The sequence below is a fragment of the Etheostoma cragini genome, chromosome 13 (assembly GCF_013103735.1).
Source record: "Etheostoma cragini isolate CJK2018 chromosome 13, CSU_Ecrag_1.0, whole genome shotgun sequence".
Taxonomy (NCBI): domain Eukaryota; kingdom Metazoa; phylum Chordata; class Actinopteri; order Perciformes; family Percidae; genus Etheostoma; species Etheostoma cragini.
This window is the reverse complement of record NC_048419.1, coordinates 21,467,347-21,490,677: the sequence shown is the minus strand read 5'-3', so window position 1 is coordinate 21,490,677 and position 23,331 is coordinate 21,467,347. Positions and strand designations below refer to the sequence as shown.

Below are 23,331 nucleotides of genomic sequence, written 5' to 3'. Positions count from 1 at the left end.
CAGGGTTCTCTGTCAGGTAAATACAGTAGTGCAATATCTTCCTCTGATGTAGAATTAGCCTACACTTTGCGTCAGTAGTGGACTATACAGTGGATCCACTATTTGCGTATTAAGTTTTTCTGAAACAATTTCAACTGGTTATGGCAAAGTTTAGGAACTACTGGTCTTTGCTATAGTTGTAGGGAATATCTGCTGATTCAATGTATACAAAAAATCTTAAAAATCTTAATCACATCATGGTGGTAATTCCCTTTGCTTTCAAACCAGCATTAATTCTTAAAGGTACACTTGCTAAAAGTCGGGCAACGTTGAGGACCGTAGACGCAGTGGTCGGCCAAGGAGACTTAGTGCAGCAGATGAAAAACACATCAAGCTAATTTCCTTCAGAAGATGTCAAGCAGTGACATCAGATCAGAACTGGCAGAAACCAGTGGGACCCAGGTACACCCGTACTGTCCGGAGAAGTCTGGTCAGAAGTACTCTTCATGGAAGAGTTTTAGCCCAAAAGCTTAATATAACCTTTTAAATACATTTACATGAATTGTCCTCATACATTTTTCTCTTTAAATTAACTGTCAAAATAAATGAAGCAGAGTAAAAAATAGGCTAGCCTACTTTTTTCCCCTCTAAGTTTAAGTGGAGTAGAAGTATAAAGTAAGATAAACTGAAAACACTTAAGTGAAGTACAATTATCTCAAAATTGTACCAGTGAATGTACTCATTACTCACCACCACTTTTTATTAGTGAGTAAAAGTCATATAAAACCACATCATCGCTATTATATCCGACAGTTTAGCGAAGTACGAGGAGCTCTTGAACGCAACAGGATGGAAGGTGGGTTTTTCTCCTCTTTTTGAGTCTTTTGGGGAGGGGGGACAAAGCATTTCCTTTTTCCCCATTTTGCATCAAATGTGGAGCAAAAAGCCAGACTGTCGTACACACTGAGTGAAGATTAAAGTGAACCGAGGAGGATGCTACAGAAACTCACCGCGGTGGACTCTGGACGTTCATTTTGGATTGAGCAGCCAAAGTTTGACGTAATTTCTTCCCAGGATAATCAAGAATAGGCTAGAGTGTCATCGTGGAAGTATTTCCTAAGGAAAAATAGAGATATCCTCAACTTGGACTTGGAGGTAATCTGAGAAAGTCAGGCAAACGTTTACAGCAAGTTGTGTGCAGTAGCTGACGGGTTTTCAGATGTCTCTGCTGATGCCGACAGCGGATGTCCAATGAAACCCATTCACACCCCAAAGAAAAAAAAGTAGCATTTTTCTTTATTCCTTGCAACTCTGTGTGTTTTTGGGATATATACATGATAACTTCATTCGTCGTTCCCCGCTGGGATTTTTCAACCAACACAACCATTAGAATAACGTGATTTTGAAACTGTATTCTGGGAATAACGACTCTTCGACGTTTCTGGATATGGACGGACACCAAGGAGACAAATTAAAAGAGCCAATCTAATAAATACGATTAAGACTTTATCATAAACATGTTTTTTGGGTGAAATCGTCGGAAACTCGTAAGGGAAGCCCCAATGAGTGGCACACAGTCAACACTCACTGACAGGTAGGCTAATGCTATGCTTTTTTCTTTCGTTCTATTTAAAAACAGTATCAAGTTGGAATGGTTTTCTGAAACGGTTTAAGAATGGCAACACAGAATGCATCACGCCAAACTCCATTTAAAAAAAACTCAATTTAAGGTTATATTAGGAAACATGCGTAACTAGCAGAACAACATTTTACCATAAATTTATTGGTATTTTGGTAAAATCGGCAATAAGATGAATAAACAAAATAGCCCCCGTTTTTTTTTTTTAAATGTATTTTAATTTAGCTTGCCCTCTTCACATCCAATTGTGGTAGTAGAGGATGTCCAATGGGATCGGTAGGGAATACCATTTAAAGTTGAGTTTTAGTCTACCTAAAGGGGCTTGGTCTACACGATGCACGCCGAACAGCATTCAAGCCTTTGATAATACATGTGAGCTTTTTTATGTATCTTTTAACTTCCATGTATAATCTGGGAAACTCAGGGGAAGTTAGAATACAAAGATTTCTTTACGGAGACTGTGGTCTCGGTATTTCCCCCTTTGCCTACTTGTTGTCAAGCTCCCTTTCCCAGCCAACAGGGGTCATTATCCTGGAGCGATTCATTCTTTACTGTGGCCCCTAAAAGGTTACCTTGTATTAGAGGTTCCTGCATATTTTTTTCTGTTCATAACCTCCAGGACAAGTGCATCCTAGTCTGAGACAATTTCTTTGTTGTCTGCCTTGACTGAAGGTATTGGAACATCTCTGTGTAAATTGTCATGGAGGGTCCAGTGGGGGTTCAGCAGACCATATAGTCACATTAGTTATCTGTGATTATCAACAGGGTTAATCCTCGAGTCTCACTGAAAGTCTTTGCAAAAGCAAACAACATTTTATTGATCACATTAAAAACAGGCTGATGTAAGGAACATTTATTTTGTGCCATTTTCCGTGTAGTTTTTGGCAGAGAAATAAGTCCCTGATAAAGTCCTGTAGCTCCGGAGTTTATTGGTAAGAACTCGAAAAGTGTCAGTAAGAACCATATGAGGTGAATTGTTTTCAAAACCGTTAATGGTTGACTTTGAGCTTTTTAGATTCCACCCCTCATAAGCCACTTGTGTATTTTTACACTCAGTAATCAGGAGTTTCCTCTGAGGAAATGCCAAAACAAAGGCACACATGACTGCCTCAGAAAGTCAAACAAAGTAATTTGATTTCTTGAACTCAAGCCTGCAGAGAAGACTGAGCTGATCATCTGCTTTGCTGCGTTTGTAACAAGACTGGGCCTCATTTTGTGTAGTTTTCATTCTCTGTTATGTTTCCATCACAAATTCCACATAAAGACCATATACAGTTAAAATTGACTGTGGAAGTGGAAAGCATGACACACACCGAGGGACAGACTTAAAGGGAAAGTCTACCCTCAAATGGATTTCGCAGATATATCTGCAGCTCAGGTTAGATTTGCGAGATTTATTATGAAATGATAAGATGATATGCTAAAATGACTATTGCATTTTTAGCATTTAAATGTATAATATGCAACTTGTCTGCATTAATATGTTTTTAAACGACTAGACCCATGTCACATATTTCATTGCGTTTTGTCCTTACATTATCCCAAATGTTTCCAACAATGTACAGACCCAGAGAAATCTGTCATTTTATTCAAGGGCATGGTCTGTTGTATTTGGTCCCTGTCACATGTTGGTGGGATTATATCCTCTTTGCACATGCGTCAAGGATTGTGGTTGTCTGTTGAAAGCTCTTATGCAAATGCATCCAGTTCTAAGCCACATTTGTCGAAAAGGTGGAAAAGATGATCTCAAACCGGCAAGGCCATCTCTTCATCTGATGACTACAATTTGCTCATCAGAATAGGGAAATGGCCTCACTGGTCTCCTGCTGACTCTGCTTATCTGGCCAGTTAGGTTTTCAAATGTCAACATCAGAGGAAACACAGAGGAAAAGGTGAAGATGGTTACCAGCTACAAACCTATAGCTAAGATCCCGACTACATGGACGAGCAAGACCACCGAGGGGCACAAGGCAAGCGTGGATGAATTAAACACTGACTGGGTTTTCTCTGCTGCGCATCCCGCTAGCCAGTGTGCCGGCGTCGAACGGTGAGCTGGGTGACTTCGTGCCTGTGTTGGTTTCCGGCGGCATGTCAAAGCTGTGTTGCCTCACGTTGATATATGGCTGGATCCTGCAGTGTCTGTGCCATTCAACCGAGTGACTCTATTTCCGTGTGGCGACCGACAGCCAAATTCTGCTTTATGATGAGTCATGCACAAATTGAATTGAACGTTGATGCCGCTGTCGCTTCTACATCCCCTGGATCGTTGGTCTGATTGGTTGAAGGACTTTCCAATTGCGTACAGAGTCATTTGAACTATGCCCGTTGGTCACGTATCTTCAGAAGGGGCAAGATTCCAGACCGGCCCATCTGAGCTTTCATTTTCTCAAAGGCACAGCAGGACTCCCAGGGCTTGGTTTACACTTATTGCCATTTCTAGCCATTGGGGACTAAAGTTAGGCTGGGGGAATGCATATTAATGTGAAAAAAAAAACATTAAGTCATAATTTCGTGACCAGGGACCTTTTTAAAGTACTAAATTATAACTAATGCTTTAACACGTAAGTAGCAGTTTAATGTTACATCTGGTTGGATAGTTTAATCACACATACAGTATTACATTTTATAAATTGATCACATGTTTTGTTTGTAAAGTGTTAATCTATAACTCCAAGTAACTCCAATTGCCAAATGTATTTAGTAGAATTAAAAAAGTGACATTTCTCTCTGAAATACAGAAGAGGAAAAGTAAAAAGTAGCTAATTTAAATACTTAACTAAAAAAAAGTACTGAAAATTTTTACTTAAAAACAGTACCTACTTGGTACTTTACACCGTTGCGGACTCCTTTACTACTTAAAAAAAAAAATTGTTCAGTTGCCTGGCAACATTTGTACCAACTCCAGCAGTGGTTATGTCACTTCTTGGACGTTGTTCAAGAGTTTCTCAGTGAGAAGAATTCAGTTTGAGCAGCCTGTTTCTCCTAAAAGTTGTGATATTTTAGAGTCTGGATGTGAAACCCCCCAGCATGGGCCATGTTCTCCTGTCGGCCTAGCTTCGAGGGATGGACTAAAACCACTGTCGATCACTGCGTAGGGCTTGTTGGGCTCACAGTACTTTTGCTAGTAGAGGTAACTTAAGGCACAGCACAGAGTTTCCTGGATGTTGGGTAGAAGCAATTGGCCTTTTAGGTCTCTAAAGGAAAACTACAGTTTATTGAACTTGGGTTTTATTTTCATACCTCTGGCCAAAGCTTTTATCATTTCAGTACTCTCCAAAGTAATTGCTGAGATCGGTGAATACAGCAACATTGCTAATAAATAGGTCCAACAGGGCAACAAGCATGATCAGACAGGTTTTCAAGAAGCCTAAAGATTAGTCAAAACAAAAGCAAACAGTAAAATGACTAAACAAACTATTATTATCCATCATAGTTTATATACATGCTCTAATGCTGTAGTTGTGTAATCACATTGTTTTCCATTGCAGCTATAGGAACAAGTAGCATGACCTCTCAGGAGAGGTCTGTTTGTTTATAACTTTTCTGATCGTGTTTCCTTGTGGACATGTTTCTAAGGTCTCAGCAATTTACTTTTACAATTTTTGCAGGAACCTTCCACCGGAACGAGGAACCTTCATTGTGTTTCTACCGCTTGGACAAGGGTTTAAATTAATTTCCCCTCCTGAAAAGTCCCTGATCAGATGGTGGTACTTTACTAAATGTACAGGAACCTTCGGGGTGGGGTTTGCAGGGATGACTGTTGCTGATTGGTCAAACACACGCAGCACGGCGGCTTCAACTTTCAACTGCTTCATTCATAAAACAAGGAAGTACTCTCATTACGCTTTATGACCAATTAAGGACAAGGGGAGAACATTTCTCTTTGTTTGATAACATAAAAAGCTTTGCTGTGTGAAAGAGAGAGAGAGAATATTTGGTAAAACGAGCACCTGGTGGTGACTATAGACAAATTCCACTGCTGAACTTCACCCACTAGGCTCTCTTTCGCTTGCAAAATGAGATGCTGCTGTAGTAAACTAGGAGCTAAATACATACAGATGCAAATACATGTAAATTTGGCACACAGAGATCTTGTAGTGAAATCAGGAAGGAGGTGGGATGCAGCCAGGATGAGGCTTTTTTCAGAGTGTAGCCATTCAGAACAGGTATTAACTCTTTCGCCCGTCGATGGGGGCAAACGAGACGATACGTATGATTTGTGTAAACTAAACACCCTCAAGTTGTACATGTTGTAAGTAGTGCCTGTTCTCCCTATTTTCAGCCAGGGACTAGTTTCTTTCTTCTGTCCTCTTCAGTTTAAAATGACTAAAACTGCCAGACTCACGTTTTTCATTTGTTTGTTTTATGACACAGAGTTCAGCCAAGTGTAAGGGCAATGTTTAGATGGAGGGTGTGTGACCAATCTGAATGCCAGCAGGCTGTGGACCAGCTCTTTTGCTCTTTGTGACACAGTTTTGCTGATCTGTGTGTTTTCCCGCCTGCCGACCTCTCCTCCTCCACCCCCTTCACCCTCTCCACTCTCCACCCTAGCCGGGCTGTGACGGGAAGTGGTGACATCAGTGTTAAACAATGTCTGTCAGGCCCACCAGACTACTGGCCCTTCCTGACTGATACTGCTGCTGGAGACATATCATTGCAGGATGGCTACCAACCAGACAGCATGTACAGTACAATGTAACTCTCACATCATCTATTCACCATCTAAGAGTATAAATGTCACTTTATTTATAATAAATATTTCAACTTTGTTTTACTGTTAATGCCCATGGAGAGTGAACATCCTACCATCTGATTTGTTAAGAAGTTGGATGTTTGTTTTGCCTCTTCACTCAAAGAACAGTATGCACCCTCATTACAAAGTAAGTAACCAGTCAAATAATTATAATTAATAATAAACAATAGATTGTTTTATCAATGCAGCACAGTAATCAAACCACTTGTAAGCCTACTGCATGACATCTCATTAACTAGACATGCTGTCGGTCTCTAGTTCATGATCTCATCAAATTATTATCCCAAGGTAGAGTTAGTATTTATGTAACTACCGTTCTATGAATTCTTGTTGACAATCGGAGAAGAATCAGATATAATTCAACACTGAAAATGTATTTGATTTATTTATTGGCGTTTTCTCAGGCTGTTGTCTGGTGCCCTCTATGGCCCATCAGTCAATCGCTATTAACAAATATAAGTTGATCTTTAATAAATTAACAGCAGTATGGAGCTCATTAAATATCATACCGATAATGTATGGGAGGGAGAACGTTAACATAAAAGCTGCAAAAGTAGATAATGCCCTACCTTGAAATAGTTTTAAAACACAATTTAGGTGTCTTAACATACTAACCACTAAATGGGATCTTGAGTGACATTTATGCATGAACAAAAAAATGCGTCTGTGGCTGGAATTTCTTTTTCTTCTATATTGATTTAGATATTGTATATTCATCACGAAAGACAAACAACGCTTTATCATGACAGATAACTGAAGAGCAGGTAGGTCAAATAACATATGCTGGTGCAGTAAGAAGTCTGTAATAATTACAGACTTTAAAGCGCCTATAATTTGCTCATTTTCAGGTACATAATTGTATTTTAAGGTTGTACCACAATAGGTTTACATAGTTTTAAAATTTTAAAAACACCATATTTTTTTTGTACTGCACATTTCCGCAGATCCTGTTGTCACCTTGTGTGTTTAGGTCTCTGTTTTAGCTACAGAGTTAGATGTCTGACTTCTTTACTATCTTTGTTGGGAGTCACACATGCGCAGTAGCTCAGTAATGATAACATCAGCTAGATAACTCTTTTTCCAACTTTGGTCAGTACCAGGCAGGATTAGATAGGAGACTTCTAAACGAGGGACACTTGTGGAATACCTGCAAAACAGGAACATGTAAGTAGTTGTTTAGTAGATTATGGAGAACTAGTGTGTGTTGTAGCAGTGTTTTACCAATGAGAACTAGCTAACATGCTAGCGCTAGCTTGTGCTATGATTAGCCACCTCGTCTCGGCTAGTGACGTAGAAAGCCGTGCAGATTTAGAACAGCTCACCCGGAGACTGAAGGCAGAGGACATTCAGAAAACTTATCTCACTCAAAACAGCATGGATAGTTTTTTTCCGAGTTTGTATGCGTGTGGAAGCATCAGAGACACAAAATAACACCCCAAATCCCAGAAAAAGGGATTTTTTTATTCATAATATGGGCACTTTAAACTGTGTTTTAAGGGTTTGTTGTGATGCTTTCTCCAGCAATTTCCCTTTTTTTTAATACACTTCTTATTTTATATGCTGTGTACACTGACAGATAATAAATGTACAGTATTTACATTACATCGTTCTTGAATAAGTCATCCCACAAAAAGTGAAAAAAGCCATCAACATTTAATTTATGTGTGAGTTATCAACATAATCAGGATTTATGAGCCTGAGGAGCTTATGAACACTTCATCTGGTCTGGGAACATTTTGGAAATGAATGTTGCATTCACATGCTCCTCGGATGATTCCATTTCCAGGGTTGGGAAGTTAGTGATTTTGTTCCAGACTTGTTACTGCACCAGTGAATTATTAAAACGTTTCTTACCATAAACTTTGACACAATTTTTCTTTCCTCCTCCATGTTTCACCGTAATATGACGTCAACTTGGCAAGTTGTGTACCAACTTTTTTTTTATTTTGACACTACATGAATGCAGCATAAAGCTTTATTCATATTACAAACTGTTCTGTATGACAGTGATATAATCTTAATCAATCTTGTGTCAGTAAGGATTTTCATACATATACTCTATGGTAGCAACAGTGGATGTTTTACAGGCTACTTGATTAGATCATTCCTGGGAGTTCACAAGTTTTTATTAAATTTGGATGTTTGTGGTGGGAGCCGAGTGATATAAGTATGCAAATGTACAGTGATTGATTAATGGGACAGACATTCAAAAAATCCTCCTTGAAAGCTCAAATTAGTCTGAGTGAATTGATCCTATAGAAAATATTGTGTGTATCTAAAACCTGATATATTATTTCTTTGAGCCATAGAGCTCAGTTGTTGACAAACCATTAAAAACACAGTAACGAGACACGCTGTTGCACTGGGTGACATATTCCTTCATTACCATAAACACAGTTTATTTTGACTTACTCCTACATACACCATCCCACTGCCACAGATAGTTACTAGAGCACCAAATGTGAAACAAAATGAAAGTACTGTTTATATTCATGACCTGTTTTTAAAGTATTGACAGACTGATTGTTGTTTTTGGTCCTTTCATTCGTTTGGGTTTGTTTACAAGAAAATAAACAGCAGCCTTGTCCTTAAACCAATTATTTTTATATCCTTGAAGATAAGTACATTAAGGTATGACTTGGTATGAAAATGAAAGTAAAAAAATGGGAATTTACTTCTGTTTGTTGATTTATACAAACACATATTAAATGAATTTTGCAAGGTTTTTCTTAGACTTAGACTTCTCTTTAGTAATCCTTTTGGGTAGACTCCCGCAAGGAAATTGAATTTTCCAGTATCAGTTTCAGCAGGAATACATTATAGAAGACAGTATAAAGATAACAATAATAACAGTAGTAATAATAATAACAACAATTAGAACATTCCGCTATAAAAAGATAATAACCATAAATTATCAGTCAAGTGTCAGTGGTGAGTCAAGTTTTATAGTGACCAAGTATTGTTGTAAGTTCAGGTGTGTATGTATGTATGTATGTACAGTATGTATTTATGTATGTACAGTATGTATTTATGTATGTACAGTATGTATGGTCCTCTCTGCCCTATTTCCTCCTCCCCTGATTGAGGAGCTGTGTAGTCTAAAGGCATGAGGGACAAGGGAGTTCTTGAGTCTATTAAGTTATTCTTCCAATTTATTTTATTGATTACACAAGCTCCATAAGTGTAACACCCAATCTTTAAGGTCTTTAACAAACTACTGAAGCATTACACTGTTGTTGCAATTATTTCTTACTTTTTAATAGTGTTACATTAATTGTATTAATTAATTAACATGTAGCCAAATCATCAATTAACTATTACTGAGGCATAAATCATGTGGTATCTCACAATATCTCACTGCATTCATAACACACATCGAGGTCCAGTGTATGTAGTATGTGGACTTTTAGTTTGTTCCACAGTGGGCTTTTGTCTCCAACCCTCTGGAGCTGAGTGCTTTGCCGTTATCATCCCAGAGGAATTGTCTGGTATTTTTGGCATTTGAGGCACTAGTTGATTGCTGCATGTTTTTTTGTTTGTTTTTGTTACTTCTTTGGAAACTGTGCAGTGAGAAAGTCTGAACAAATTAGCCAGCAGACCCATGTATCCCAGCCGCGTGATGCTAAACAATTACTAAATTAATGATTCCCCTTTTCCTGTGTTGCCAGTAAACGTTTCACATGGACATGTGAAACATTTCCTTTTTGTAATTGTTAATTGGTGAACTACTGAACCTTTGATGTTTCAAAAGTACTGTGCACAACACCAGAAAAATGCTTAACCTCTACAGAGGCAGGCCATACCGCTGTTGGTAAGTGTCAGTGATTCGGTTTATAGCCTGGAAGATTGATCTTTTAACATTTTTTTTTAAATGTTACATTTTTTGCCTAAAGTAGACTATTACATATTGGTATTGCCATAAATGCCAGCTAAAAAAAAAGGTAACAAAAAATTGCTTTAAAGTTTATTTGTCAACTGTTAGTCCCGCTCACGCCATATTTTGGCCATGATTCTTTAGAGCTGCTATTATTAATATTTTTCGATTTAACAACGTATGTGATGTAACATACAGGGTGTGATGTATAAGGGGTCATGTTGGGGTCAACGTTGGTTGAAAACGCCGTGTCTGGCTGCAGTTAACGTTTTCAGCTGCTTTTTTTTTACTGTTAACAGCATCTAAAACCAGCTTAGGGAAATACTACACTGTGGATGTGAATTAGCTAGTTGTTAATTCATCTATTTTCAGTGTTATCTGTTACCACAATAATTTTAGTTATTTATTATATGTGCGCTTCTTGTGTTATGATTGTAGGTAAGCTAGTTAGCTGGGCATCTTATGTCAGAGCTAGGGCTGAACGATATGGGAAAATTGCAATTCCTTTATATTATTAAGTATGCAATTCTTTTTAAAGTTCCTTATTTTCTTACTTCTGTATTATTATATACTTATACTAAATATTATTATACTACTGGAGCTGCTGCCCCCGCAACCCAATACCAGATAAGCGGATGAAGATGGATGTATGGATGTATTATTATTATTATTGAAAGATATATTTATAAAACTTACTGACCTGTCAGTATTATTAACTAAACTATTATAAACTAAAGTGCACGCTGACTATGGCTTTGCTACTTTAACCTGTTCCTTACAGTAGAGCTGGGCAATATGAAAAAAATCTAATATCACAATATCTTTGACCACATACATCGATGTTGATGATGTGGCGATATTGCAGGGTTGACTATTGGTGCTTTCACTAAATGTTAATAATTTTGATAAATAATCGCCTAAAAAGTGGATGGAAACGTCTAAGTGGGTAAAATCAAATAATAAAACAACTAAAACAGTCAGCTAAGTTCAGAAAATGGCATCACTTTACTGTAATGCATCCTTTAAAACCAAGAAAAGACAACACTTATGCCGTATGAGGATATTACAAAGTCCAAAATTTGAGACATCTAGCTTCATATACTGTATCAATGTAGATATAATATCAATACATAATGCCCAGCCTTACTTACCATTGTTCCCTGGGTTTTAGGTGGCATTGCTTTGTAAATATTGAGGCTCTCTCTTACGACATGTGAAGAAATCCAAAGTTTAACAGGCGTGCTGTGCCTACAGTTGAGCTTACTAAAATATAATTTGACTATTTGTGCACAGGGAAGGGATTTAGGAACCAGTCAATTATGAACATCTCTCTCCTTGCACCCGTAAACCATGCTTTTAGGTGTCTCGGTACAGTACATTTGGAATAAACCGCTTCGTGAATGTGCTTTTAAATATCTGAAGCTGAAAGCTGAATTCCTTCCTCTTATCCACCAGTATGTACTTAGCTGCTTGCCACCCACTGAGCTGGATGCAATCTGTCCTTGTCTCACCATGTCTTATCAACTGCTAATCTCCCACCACAGCAAGGAGGCTCCCCTAAGTGGGCCTTCCAATCGCACAGCAAAAGAGGTTACCATCATACCACTCTCTCCTATTCAACATAATGTCCCCCTTTTTAGTTTGTACCCATGGCAATGTGTTGTATCTAAGAGAGAAGGCTCAGTTTCTTCCAGTTTGGTTCATTTATCAGATATACTAGGTTTTTGTGTCCTATTTGTCTGAATTACGATATCGTACGATTTCATTTATCTCATCTTTTCTCTGCCCCAGAAGGCTAGTTTAGACATGGTTGTCCACACACTCTGGGAGCTACATGTAAGATAAAATTTCCTCAGCCCTAGTCTTCTGTCTTTCCTCAAAGACACATGTGCGCCTCCTCCTTCTCGTCTCCCTCCTCCTTTTCTTTCCCAGCCTTCTCACACATTCAGGAAACTGGAGCCGAGCCAAGAACCCTAGTCTCCATTTCCGGGAATCTGTCCCACAAAGCCACAGTATAGTAAGTTGGCTCTGACGTGGGAGCCATTGTTAAAAGCCCAGGGCCCCCATTGTCCATGGGAGGAACAGCAGCACAAACAAAAACCCTTCTTGCGGAACGAGTAGGAGGAGGTGTAGGTGGGGGGGGGCAAGAACAGGGGAACCTCTGCTATTAATATAAAGTGGTCCCACAAGGGGTTTGCATATTAAACAAATACCAAAAGAGAGGGAGTACACGGTGCCTGTTGGGGTCTTTCTTATTGTCATTTAATTCCAAATTAGACTTTCCAACTTTATCTTTCCACTTTGGTATACAGTAGTATACACATGATTGGAGAATATATGTCACTGGTTGTCTGAGGTAGGGTGTAAGTTTTCATGGTACACTGTATGAGTGGCAAAGAAGGCTGTTGTCCATAGGAGGAAAGATCTGAATACATGTCCAACTATGTGGGGAACACAGTATTAAAAGTAAATGAACTGTATTTTACACCTGCACCTCTCGTTTATTTTTGCGTTCATTGGCAGGAAGGTGAATCCATTTTACTCAACTTATGTCTGGGTCCTGTCATCAACATATAAAGCAGGTTTATATTGTTACTCAGGTTTATGATTGCGTGTTTAAGCATATCTTTGACGTTCCAAAACATGTTCCAACTGCTTGTAAATAGTTATGTATACATTGAATGTAGATATTTTGGGAAATATGGCTATTCACTTTCCTGCCGAGTGTTAGAAGACAACATTGATGTCACTCACATTTGTCTGTTAGATATGAAGCTACAGATGGCAGCCAGTGAGCTTAGCTTAGCTCATACTGGAAACAGGGAAACCTCAAGTCGGCTTTGTCCAGAGGTATAAAAAACTAAGAACATTTTGTTTAATTCGAAATGTAAAAATGTAAATTTTTGTTGTCACCGGAGACTTCAGGAAGTCACTGTGCTAGATCAGAAATGGTCCAGCACAATACCCTGGTAAAAACACAATTTGCCTTTTTAAACCCCAGTTTTTGGATGGATTAAACAAACTATGCATTTATTTATTTCATATGTGTGTTCTTACTTTGCTCTATGTCTCTCTAGGACCCCAAGCATTCTCAACAAGGACCCCACTGACAAGAAACCCAAGAATGAGAAATCCTCCGTCTCCCTCAAACATGAGTTTGACCCAACAGGTAAAGAGACACATGTATGTATTCCTGTCCTCTGATTTTGATGCTTGTGTTTTATACTTAGTTTAGTTTAGTTTTCTTTAATTTGCTGCAGCATTTCTTGTTAGTGCTTGACATTTCCTTGTTTCTTTTTATTTTTTTATTTGTAGATAACTTTCTTATCACAACTTCCACAACAGCACTTTGCAATCAAAACGCATTCGCATTTAGACACTTGCATTGAGTTGAGATTGCATTGTGAACAGAAGCCATTAGTTATTAATCGATCAACAGGAAAATAACCGCCTACTATCTTGATTGATAGTTTCAGTCACTTTTCAAGCAAAATGACAAACATTTTCTGGTTTCAGCTTCTCAAAAGTAAACATTTGCTGTTTTATTTTATTATATATGGCGGTAAACTAAATATCTTCAGATTTTAGTGGTCAGAAAAAACAAGCAATTTAAATATGTCACAATAGGTTTAATGAAGTTATGATTGGCAATTTTTGTTATTAAAATATTTTACAAATAAAATGATAAAATAGATTATCAAGAAATTTGCCAGATTAACCAACAAAAAATGTTTTTTAGTTGCAGACCTGATTAAGTTATGTAAGAACTATGAGTTCAGTAAGTAAACTTTGATTTGAATGACAGTTTTAGTCTTGTTCGTCTTTACTCTTGAATAAAGTTTTCTGTCTCCTTGCCGTACGTTTAATTTGAACTGTTCCAGAGTTTACCACGGGAGCTGGTGCAGGGGTGAACAGAGATGGTGTTGGGTGTCTGCAGAAATAAGTTGTAAAGGTGGTTGCCTGGGTTGCTGGATTCACATGAATCCTTCCTGCCCTTTTCCCCACCCTGGGGCCAGAAGACAACCAATTATCCACTCCGCTATCTCAGATTGTTCTTTGAAGTGGGAGAAGGGAAACCTGCTTCAAGCAGATTTTGGGTCCCTAAATTCACTTAGTGGCTACAGGAAAACCTCCCTCATGGAGGTCTCTTAAACTGGCAGATTGTCTGTGCAGATTTCAGGGTGTTGGTGAAGTTAGAGTAGAAGAATATGAAAGAAGTCATAAATGGAGGGGCTGGTTTTTTCTGGGTCATGGCAGATTTAAACGGGTACTATTGGCTGTGCATGTGATGCGGTCATGGGACATACCAAATAGTAAATACAACAGAAAAAGGGTGGGTTGATAGATATGAGGAGGTTAAATGTGACTTGTGGATTTCTTTTCAACTAGAAGAATTCTTAGTGTTATGCATTGTTTCATGGTTGTTTTGCCAGTAAAAATTGCCCACGAAGTCAGTGAAAAAAGAAGATTAAGAGCTAGCAAATATTAATACACATTTTATTTATTTTTATTTAAAAAAAAATCTGCTTTTAGAACTTTTTCATGAAGAAGAAATTGTTTCTTTCTAATGTTTGTTAGGCCTTAAGGATACACACAATGCATTTTGATGAAGTTAACATTAATGTAAATCTCCACAGGGCAGGTTTTAAACCTACTCCATCCATCCATACTCTCCATCTTTTCCATAGCATTGTTTATTAGACACGCTTTTTAACTTTTACAGAATGAGGAGGAACTGAGAAGTCAATTTCCTAAAAACCTTTGCTAGCGCATCACTCTGTATGGAAGAAGACTTGAAACTAGCAATTGAGACAATAAAGTAATTAGGAAAAATGTTTACTGAGGTAATACACCAATTCATTTACAGTCAGTTATTTTTGCAAGCAGGGGAGTCACCTTCTTATGGCTAGAAAGAATACAGGGTCAAGGCACTTCCGCATTGGCTTTACTTTTTCAAGCCTGGATGTTGTCGCTTGGTTTTATGCATTTCTTTTCTTCTTTTTTGTGTGTGGCATTTTTAGGCCTTTATTTTGACAGAACAGCATAGACATGAAAGGGGAGAGAGCGGGGGAATAACTTGCAGCAAGGACGACAGGCTGGAACTACACCTGCAGCCGCTGTATTGAGGACTGAGCCTCTGTATATGGACGCACACTCTACAAGTTGAGCTACCCAGGCACCCTTTATGCAGATGTTCTATATACATTTTTTTATTTGAATGGCCCTCTTAATTTTTTTTTACGTTGAGCATATACACAAAGTATTGATATTATAATAAAAAGTGTATCAGAGAGACAAGAGAGGGAAAAACATCCCTTGATGGGGAGTCCAGCTTTTGTTAGAAAGAGAGCAGGCTTCTATTTAAAAACCTTTTCTGCTTCGGACTCTTGATTTGTCACTTCCTGTGTGGAGAATGTTTCCCACAAGACGAAGATTGCACCAGACCATAAACATCATACCATGAAGTTGGATCATCTTTTTCGCATCCAAAATTAGTTTTATCTTATTTCACGACACCATCGGCAGCATGTGATCTAATGCAATAGGTTTGTGTGTGTTTTGGTGCAAATGATAGGTCTTGTCCAGCGGTGTGTGATAATCCAGAGAGATGAAAATGGCTTTGGGCTGACTGTAAGTGGAGACAACCCTGTGTTTGTGCAGCTGGTTAAAGAAGGTAGGACACACACAGACACACACACACGTTTATCTTTCTATACTTTACAGTCATTCTAATGTTAAACTTAAAATTTAGTCTTAACCTTCAAGCAACTCTTTGAAAAAGTGAGTTCCCAACTTGCATTACAGAGATGTCCTTTTAAAACAGAAATTCATCGTCACAAAGATTGCAAAACATACACACACTTGACCACAACCCACTTGGCTGTGTTCTGTCTTTTGTGATAGATGGAGCTGCAATGCGAGCTGGTGTTCAGACAGGAGACCGGATCATTAAGGTGGGAATTATGTATTCCCTTCTTACTTCCAGAATCAGAAACTGAAACAGAAACATATTTTGGTCTGAAAGTGAGTTAAAGGATGAAATCTGTTAAGCTTTAGCTTTGTGTAGAGATACACCAATTCAGATCTCTAAACTAATCTGACAAGGTTGAGTATTGATTCAATCTCAGTAGGTGCACATTTTGAAACTTTCATACTGAGTCGTTGTAGGTTGACTCTGGATCTAGCCAGTCTATGCTTCGTTCTCGGGGTCAGAAGTTGGAACTGGAAATTTCATCACACCCAAGTGGACCGTGTTCCAGTAACAAGCTGGAGAATCCTATTTAATGGGCTGGGGGGGACAGCATTTTGCTCTTACATACACTGTTGTAACATGTCAACAGATTAAAAAGGTGGACAGTACTATGTGTACTCCTGAATTCCAACTTCTCAGTTCAACTGGAAGGCACCGTTTCACATCCTAGCGTATCCTCAACTGTCTCTCTGTGTGATTTAAGTAACAGCGTGAATGTTAGAGTCAGTATTTCTGCAACAACAAAAAAACATTGCAACCCCACAGATTCCTCACAGGAATGAATTTCTTGATTAAATGATTAAATCCAGGTTTCTTCTTTGTTGAAGTAAACATTCACTGCTGCAGAGCTGCCTCCTGCTGTCTTCACAATCAATTAACTAGGAATCTTAATTAGCAAATAGAAATGATTGGGAGTGTGTAATAGGTCGTCCACACAGTGCATTAGGAAAGTGTCATTGTGAGGAGTACATCCTTTCAAACCAACGGTTAGATGACTGCCATTGCCTACTACTGTGGCTTTAAAGTAAAGACCTTCAAGTTAGAATGCATGCAGGGAGCATCAGCAGTTGTTTTTACTCAGTGCAACACATGAGCTGATTTCCCGATGCTTTTGTTTTCTGACAGGTTAATGGGACCTTAGTTACACATTCAAACCACATAGAAGTTGTAAAGCTGATAAAATGTAAGTATGCACTTTTAAATACATTTTATATATGCTGTATGCTCACTCAGTATCATTTCAGTGATTTAGCACATTAAAGGGACAGTTTATCCCAGAATCAGAAATACATAATTATTCTCTTACCTCTAGTGCTATTTATTAATATAGATATTTTTAGTATGAGTTGCCCGGTGTTGGAGTTATCGGCCCTTGAGATTTGTTTTTAGTTACTGGAGTCATTAAATCCACATATGGGCTGACTGTGATGTGCTTAGACAAACATTCCCCCAAACACACAACTTTCTGAGTCTTAGCTACTAAGACCTTCATTTCTTGTGGAAATAAATATACAAGATTTAATTTTGAGAGAGAGGTTTGCGGTTCTCCTATTCAGTTGTGTGGACAGCTGGCTTGGACAAGACATAGAATTCATGATTTAATACATTTTATTAGCATTAATATGTGCTCTTTATGTGGTCACATTTTTCTCTTTCTCTCAGCTGGTTTTGCTGATCACATCTTCACGGTGGCATGGATGCTTTTTATACATGTATCAGCATTTTTCTTGCTCTTCACCCTCCCATCATTCCTTTCCCTTGATTCCTCTCTGGCAGCGGGTTCCTATGTAGCCCTGACAGTGTTAGGGAGGCCTCCAGGGCTTCCTAACATCCCCCTGGAGGAGGACGAGAAGGAAAAGAAGGAGGAAGGGGCAGAGGTCAACCCACCCTCTTCTCTCTCAGCGCCCCACTCACCTGCACTGCCAGGTGGGGAGCACGTCACCTCCTCTCTGCCTGATGGGGTAAGAAAGAAGAATGAACGTTCCATATGTGGTATCTACTTGTCAGAGCTCTATCGTTTTAATAAAGGACGGGGACACTTCATTATATAGCATTTAGCTCTCACTAATAGGTCAAGGGAGCGTGCAGAGAAATACCAAATCCGTCTACGTCCTAACTTTCTCAAACCCAGACAATTCTTCAGAAATATGTTACAATCCCATAACAATATGCATGTGCAACCAAATAACATAAAGGATGAGGTATAAATAAAATACTGAGGAATAGATAGATATCATGAGTTAAAGATTACATCATTTAAATACTGTAGGCCTGTTTAATCACAAATTTAACACACACACACACACACACACACAAATTGTAACTTCAATGCTTATTTTTAACCTATCTTTTAATTAGCCCTATCGTATCCATTCATTTCTGCCAGCTTGGACTGCTGCACTGTGTCAATAATTTGTCATTTTTGTAACACTGGATGTGTCAAATTAGAGACTTAATTTTCATAAAATCTGAAATAACTGTAAACAATTTGTTTCATCTGCTTACCTCTTATCTCTGTTTTCTTTCTCATTCAGTTCTAATTCTTGAATTTGAAGACATGCAGAATGTACTAAATCTCACACTGGATTTATTTATGAACGTTCACATTTCCCCTTTTTTCTCTTTCACTTTTAGTCAAATCAGTATCACTTATCTTCACTTTTCAAGCTTCCTTCACTCACATGTGTGTGTTAGAGTAATACTGATGTATTTCTGACTACTTTTGGCTCAATGTTTCTTCTTTATTTCCTCTCTTAGGATGAGAACAAAGCCATGCACAGCCAAAAGGCCGACATCTTGCAGAAGATGCTAACCAAGGAGCAACAGGACCTACAGGTGTGTGAATGATGCAATGAGATTGTGTGTATTTCCTTATACAGGGAAGACATTATAGTACAATCTCCTGAATATGTTGAGCATGGTTTGTCTTCCTTGTATCATGTTTCCATCAGTAACTTATACACATTTGACCCTTAATTAAGAGATCATCAAATAACTTGAACCCTCTTTTGGCTTGGCTTCTTTGGCATTTACTTGTGTTAAGGTAAAAGAGGAGTACAGCAGAAACCCTCGGCCTAAACTACTGAAGGAGGTCCAGGAAGCCAAGAAGCACATTTCACTGCTGCAGGAGCGGCTCAGCAAAGCAGCAGCAGCAGCATTACAGGTAGAAAACTAAACTTAAACTGTAATTTTACATAAATAAATAAATAAATTTGTCTGACCAAAAGTAAGGACACAAATTACGTTGTTATTATAACACTACTGTTCAAATCTTATAAATTATAAATTAGAAATAAATAAATTAAAATGCTTCTTTCCTTCAATAATACTATTTAACAGAGATAAAACCCGTATAATTTAGACACAAAATGCATTATTTTAAATAGTTTTGTCCCTGAAAGTCTGTACTTATTCGACTTTAGCTGAGAAGAATTTTTGTCTCCTTCCTCCCTTTCTAATTTGTTCTTCATGTACAAAACAACATCTATTTGTAGAGCGGACTTTCCATTCAGAATAATAGAATAATCCTCTCGGCTATCTGACTGGACCCAATCAAGATTTTGTGGCAGAAGATTTCAATTTCAACTGTGTTCAATATCAACAGATATTACCAAAAACGTCCTAAAAGGCTCTGATCCTTTTTGAGGAATTGTCATCACACGGTTGCTTTCTTTTAAACTGCAAACATTCGAATGACTTAAGAGTGCACGCAGTCAGCTACAAAAGCTAATCAAGTGGGCTAATACAGTATCTCAGAATCAGAATCAGCTTTATTCGCCAGGTATGAGGACACATACGAGGAATATTTCTTTGGAGCATCGTTGCTCACACTGTGCTTACACACAAAACAACCAAAACAAAAATATACACACTAGTAAATACATACAATATATACATACTCTAAACAGAACAAAATAGAGGCACGAGTGAACAAAGAGTTCAATAAAAAGTATTTAAATATGGAGCATAGTGCATAGTTACTGTGTTGACTTTCGGTCAGACTCAGAGACACTCACAGAGACAAGCATTCAAATGTATTTATGTAAAATGGGAGTTTTTTTGGAAAGCTTCAAGATGCCTTTTTCCAATAAATATGTAGTGTTCTTGTTTTGTATTTATTGTATGTTTCAGCTATACAACTATCTTTACATAAAACACAAGTAACCAATACAATTCAATGATTCAACAATTCTTGTTGAAGTTACATTTCCTGAATCTTTACAACAGACGTGACGAGTGCAAAGATAGCACAATCCACATTAGAAGAATTAAACCCAGGTGGAAAAATACCCCCATTTTGTTTTAAAGGTAGACACATTTCTTGCCAGGCAACTTTGAGAAAATTATATAAATGATTCTGCTAAACCTTATTTATCCATTCACCGACCCTTAATCACCACTCAATATGTGTCAAAACTCTCGTCTTTGTGTAGCCAAGAAATCTAGACGCACCCTAGCAGCAATCATATCGTGTATAGAGTTGGTGGGCGGGCTTCACATAAGGACAGCTGAGTTGCGAGTTGCGACAGTTCTGACTCTGGAAGACTTGGAGTTTAGCACTGAAGTTATTCTCAAAAAAGGAAGATGTGTTCAGAGTTTCGCCCATTGGCTACAGCAAAAGTTTAACTAGTGCTGCTCTGGGTGGTTGTAGCGCTATCCTAATGCGTGCAGAGGAAATTTGAAAGACAACTATTTATCCCGCTGCTCGGATTGAGCCCTGCCAATGTTGAGTTCCCAGACTCACCATCTTGATGTGGGTCTGGCTTGTCAGGCTTGACAATTTGGGCAACATAACTCCTCTGGTGTTTAAATTAAGCTTCAACTCCACCATCACGTCCACAGGTCACTACAGGCTCTTTAGTCTACAGGATCTTTTTAACTGATAAGAGGGTGAACAAATTTTGTGTGTGTTTTTCAGGATGGAGTCACAGGGTCCAGGAATAGTGAGGCTAAGGAGGGGGACTGTGGGCCTCCCCTGAGGGAACAGACCCAGTCCTTACCGGGTTCCAGCCCTAATGACAGGCCCTCGATCAACAATAACTCTGTGGGTATAAAAATCAATGGTTGTGGTGGATGGCATTGTGGTTTACGCCATTTATCAAGTAAAAATGCAAAATATTTATTAATTCCAGCTTATTTTCTCTGTTCTGTATTGTAAATGTAATATTTTGGGGTTTTGGACTGACACAAGACAAAGCAAGCTATTGGAAAATGGGTCCTTGGGCTTTAGAAACTGTTTTATGATTTGATGTTATTTGATTTTATTTGACAATTCACAAAGAACACTAACCTTATATAAACTAGGACCAATGTAATGTACAAGGTTTAAGCACATTACTATTTTCCACCTGTAGTCTCTTTGCAGGTAGGTAGAATAAAATAGTAAGAAAGATTAGACAAAAAGTTAAGACATTAAAAGAACACAAAATTATGAATTAATCAAAAGAAATAATGAAGATGTCAGACAACAATTTCTTAGTAGAAGCCTTTTAGGTAGATGCTGACAATTTAAACTTGTTTGTTGATGCTTTATGTTGTGTTTTTTTTAATGACAATAACTTTTTACCATTGATAAGGTGCTGCTGTTGAAAGAGGAACATTAATGAAAGTATACTGTAAGAGTACCCATGATCTAATCTTACAACAGGAAGCCTCTCTGAAAATACTGCTTACACAGACTCCTTTGTAATAACTTCCCCCCTTTTTTATCACAACTTCTATAAATAGAGATGAAATGGTCCTACTTTCCGATCCCAGGGATTTTCCAGTATTCCGCACCAGTCTAAACAATCAATTTGGCAAAGTGTTGTCTTGTTATTAGTGTGTGTGTGTGTGTGTGTGTGTGTGTGTGTGTGTGTGTGTGTGTGTGTGTGTGTGTGTGTGTGTGTGTGTGTGTGTGTGTGTGTGTGTTAGACGCACAGCAGCCCCCTAACAGAGGGTCCTAGCAAAAAAGAGACGCCCTGTCAGAGCCCGGACATCAGCCGACGAGGTGGCCTCAACTTCTGCAAATCGGCTGACCCTGAGGACACCCCTGACACAGTAATATATTCATACACACACGCATACACACACAATGAGCTGATTTTAATTATTTACCCAATAGAAGGTATAATATGTTACTCAGTCCTTGGGCGTCTGAATCTTAAGTTCAGAGAAACAAGCTGAGCAAACGTTCGCAACACCTTGGCTTGAAAAGCCTAGTTACGTTACAAAGCTGTGATTAGACAGTCACTGTCCAGGGGAGGGGTTTATCAAACAGTCTGTCGTAAATTATTACAAATTTAGTTGTAAGAATAAATTCATATTATTCATGCCTACATACAAGGCTGAATATATCCTGCCTGCTAATGTGAAACTCCTTTTTTAATACAATGTGTTAGAATGTCCATCAATGCATGTAACCATGCTAATGTATCACTCAGGACTCCAGTGCTCAGTGCATTGTGGGTAGCTCTCCCTACCTCCTCAACCCCCAGATCATCGGAGCAGAAGATGACTACTTTGATTCTCAGCAAGAACAGGTATCTAAATAGATGTTTCTAATCAACTAATGAATGAAATGAACAGTTAAATGTGAAACAATAAACCTCTTAACCTGATTGAATAATGATGTCACGTCAGGAGTCCGAGGGCTCCATGTTTTCATTAAATTCAGACTCCTGATGTGGAGTTTCAGGAGCAAATTGTTGTATTGATCCCCCTCTCTTTCTCTCTGTCAGATTAATGGACTGTGTAGCTGTTTCCAGAGTATAGACTCGCTGAAGTCTCGGCCGGCTCACCTCGCAGTCTTCCTCCATCATGTTGTCTCGCAGTTTGACCCGGCACCTTTGGTATTTATGCAAACACACACAAAAAAGACTAAGGTATATAATACACATGTTATCAATCCGACAGCAGTGTGGGATAATACCATTATGATGAACCCAAATATCACATACTTCTTACTTTTTCCTTCTTCTACTATACTGTATTCTATTTAACTTAAACAGGCATACAAGAAATCGTCTCTCAGTACTTCCTTCTGTACTTCCCCACCCTGTCTGTGATTCTCAACCCTCAAGTCCATTCTTTTCTATTGACATAAATCTTTAAAAAAACAAGTCACAAATATAAAGTCACAAATATATATAATCACTTACTTATTGAATTATTATTATTATAAATGAGGTGAGAAACTCCACATTGACAGTTTTATAGATCTCTTTTTATATTCCCTCCGTTAGCTCTGCTATCTCTACGCGGACATGCACAAGCAGACCAGCTCCAAAGAAAGCCGACGCTTCTTCATTGAGTTCCACGCACTCTTTATGGATCGAACAGCAGTACGTCATCTC

At 38.3% G+C, this 23,331-nt stretch overlaps 1 protein-coding gene across 3 annotated transcripts in view; it reads left to right on the top strand.

The window, feature by feature from the left end:
* Positions 1–867: 867 nt before the first annotated feature.
* LOC117955123 (rho guanine nucleotide exchange factor 12-like) overlaps positions 868–23,331 on the top strand; it is a 38,031-nt gene continuing 15,567 nt past the window's right edge. Inside the window, exons 1-13 of one of the 3 annotated variants that reach the window (XM_034889305.1) lie at positions 868–1,573; positions 13,323–13,414; positions 15,821–15,919; positions 16,150–16,199; positions 17,123–17,180; positions 17,774–17,958; positions 18,755–18,832; positions 19,041–19,160; positions 20,916–21,041; positions 21,911–22,036; positions 22,420–22,518; positions 22,717–22,827; positions 23,221–23,319. In XM_034889305.1, the coding sequence (XP_034745196.1) occupies positions 1,542–1,573; positions 13,323–13,414; positions 15,821–15,919; positions 16,150–16,199; positions 17,123–17,180; positions 17,774–17,958; positions 18,755–18,832; positions 19,041–19,160; positions 20,916–21,041; positions 21,911–22,036; positions 22,420–22,518; positions 22,717–22,827; positions 23,221–23,319 (1,275 nt within the window). In that variant the 5' untranslated portion in view covers positions 868–1,541. The remainder of the gene's footprint in view (positions 1,574–13,322; positions 13,415–15,820; positions 15,920–16,149; positions 16,200–17,122; positions 17,181–17,773; positions 17,959–18,754; positions 18,833–19,040; positions 19,161–20,915; positions 21,042–21,910; positions 22,037–22,419; positions 22,519–22,716; positions 22,828–23,220; positions 23,320–23,331) is intronic. The other 2 variants (XM_034889304.1, XM_034889303.1) reach the window with 2 other exon arrangements.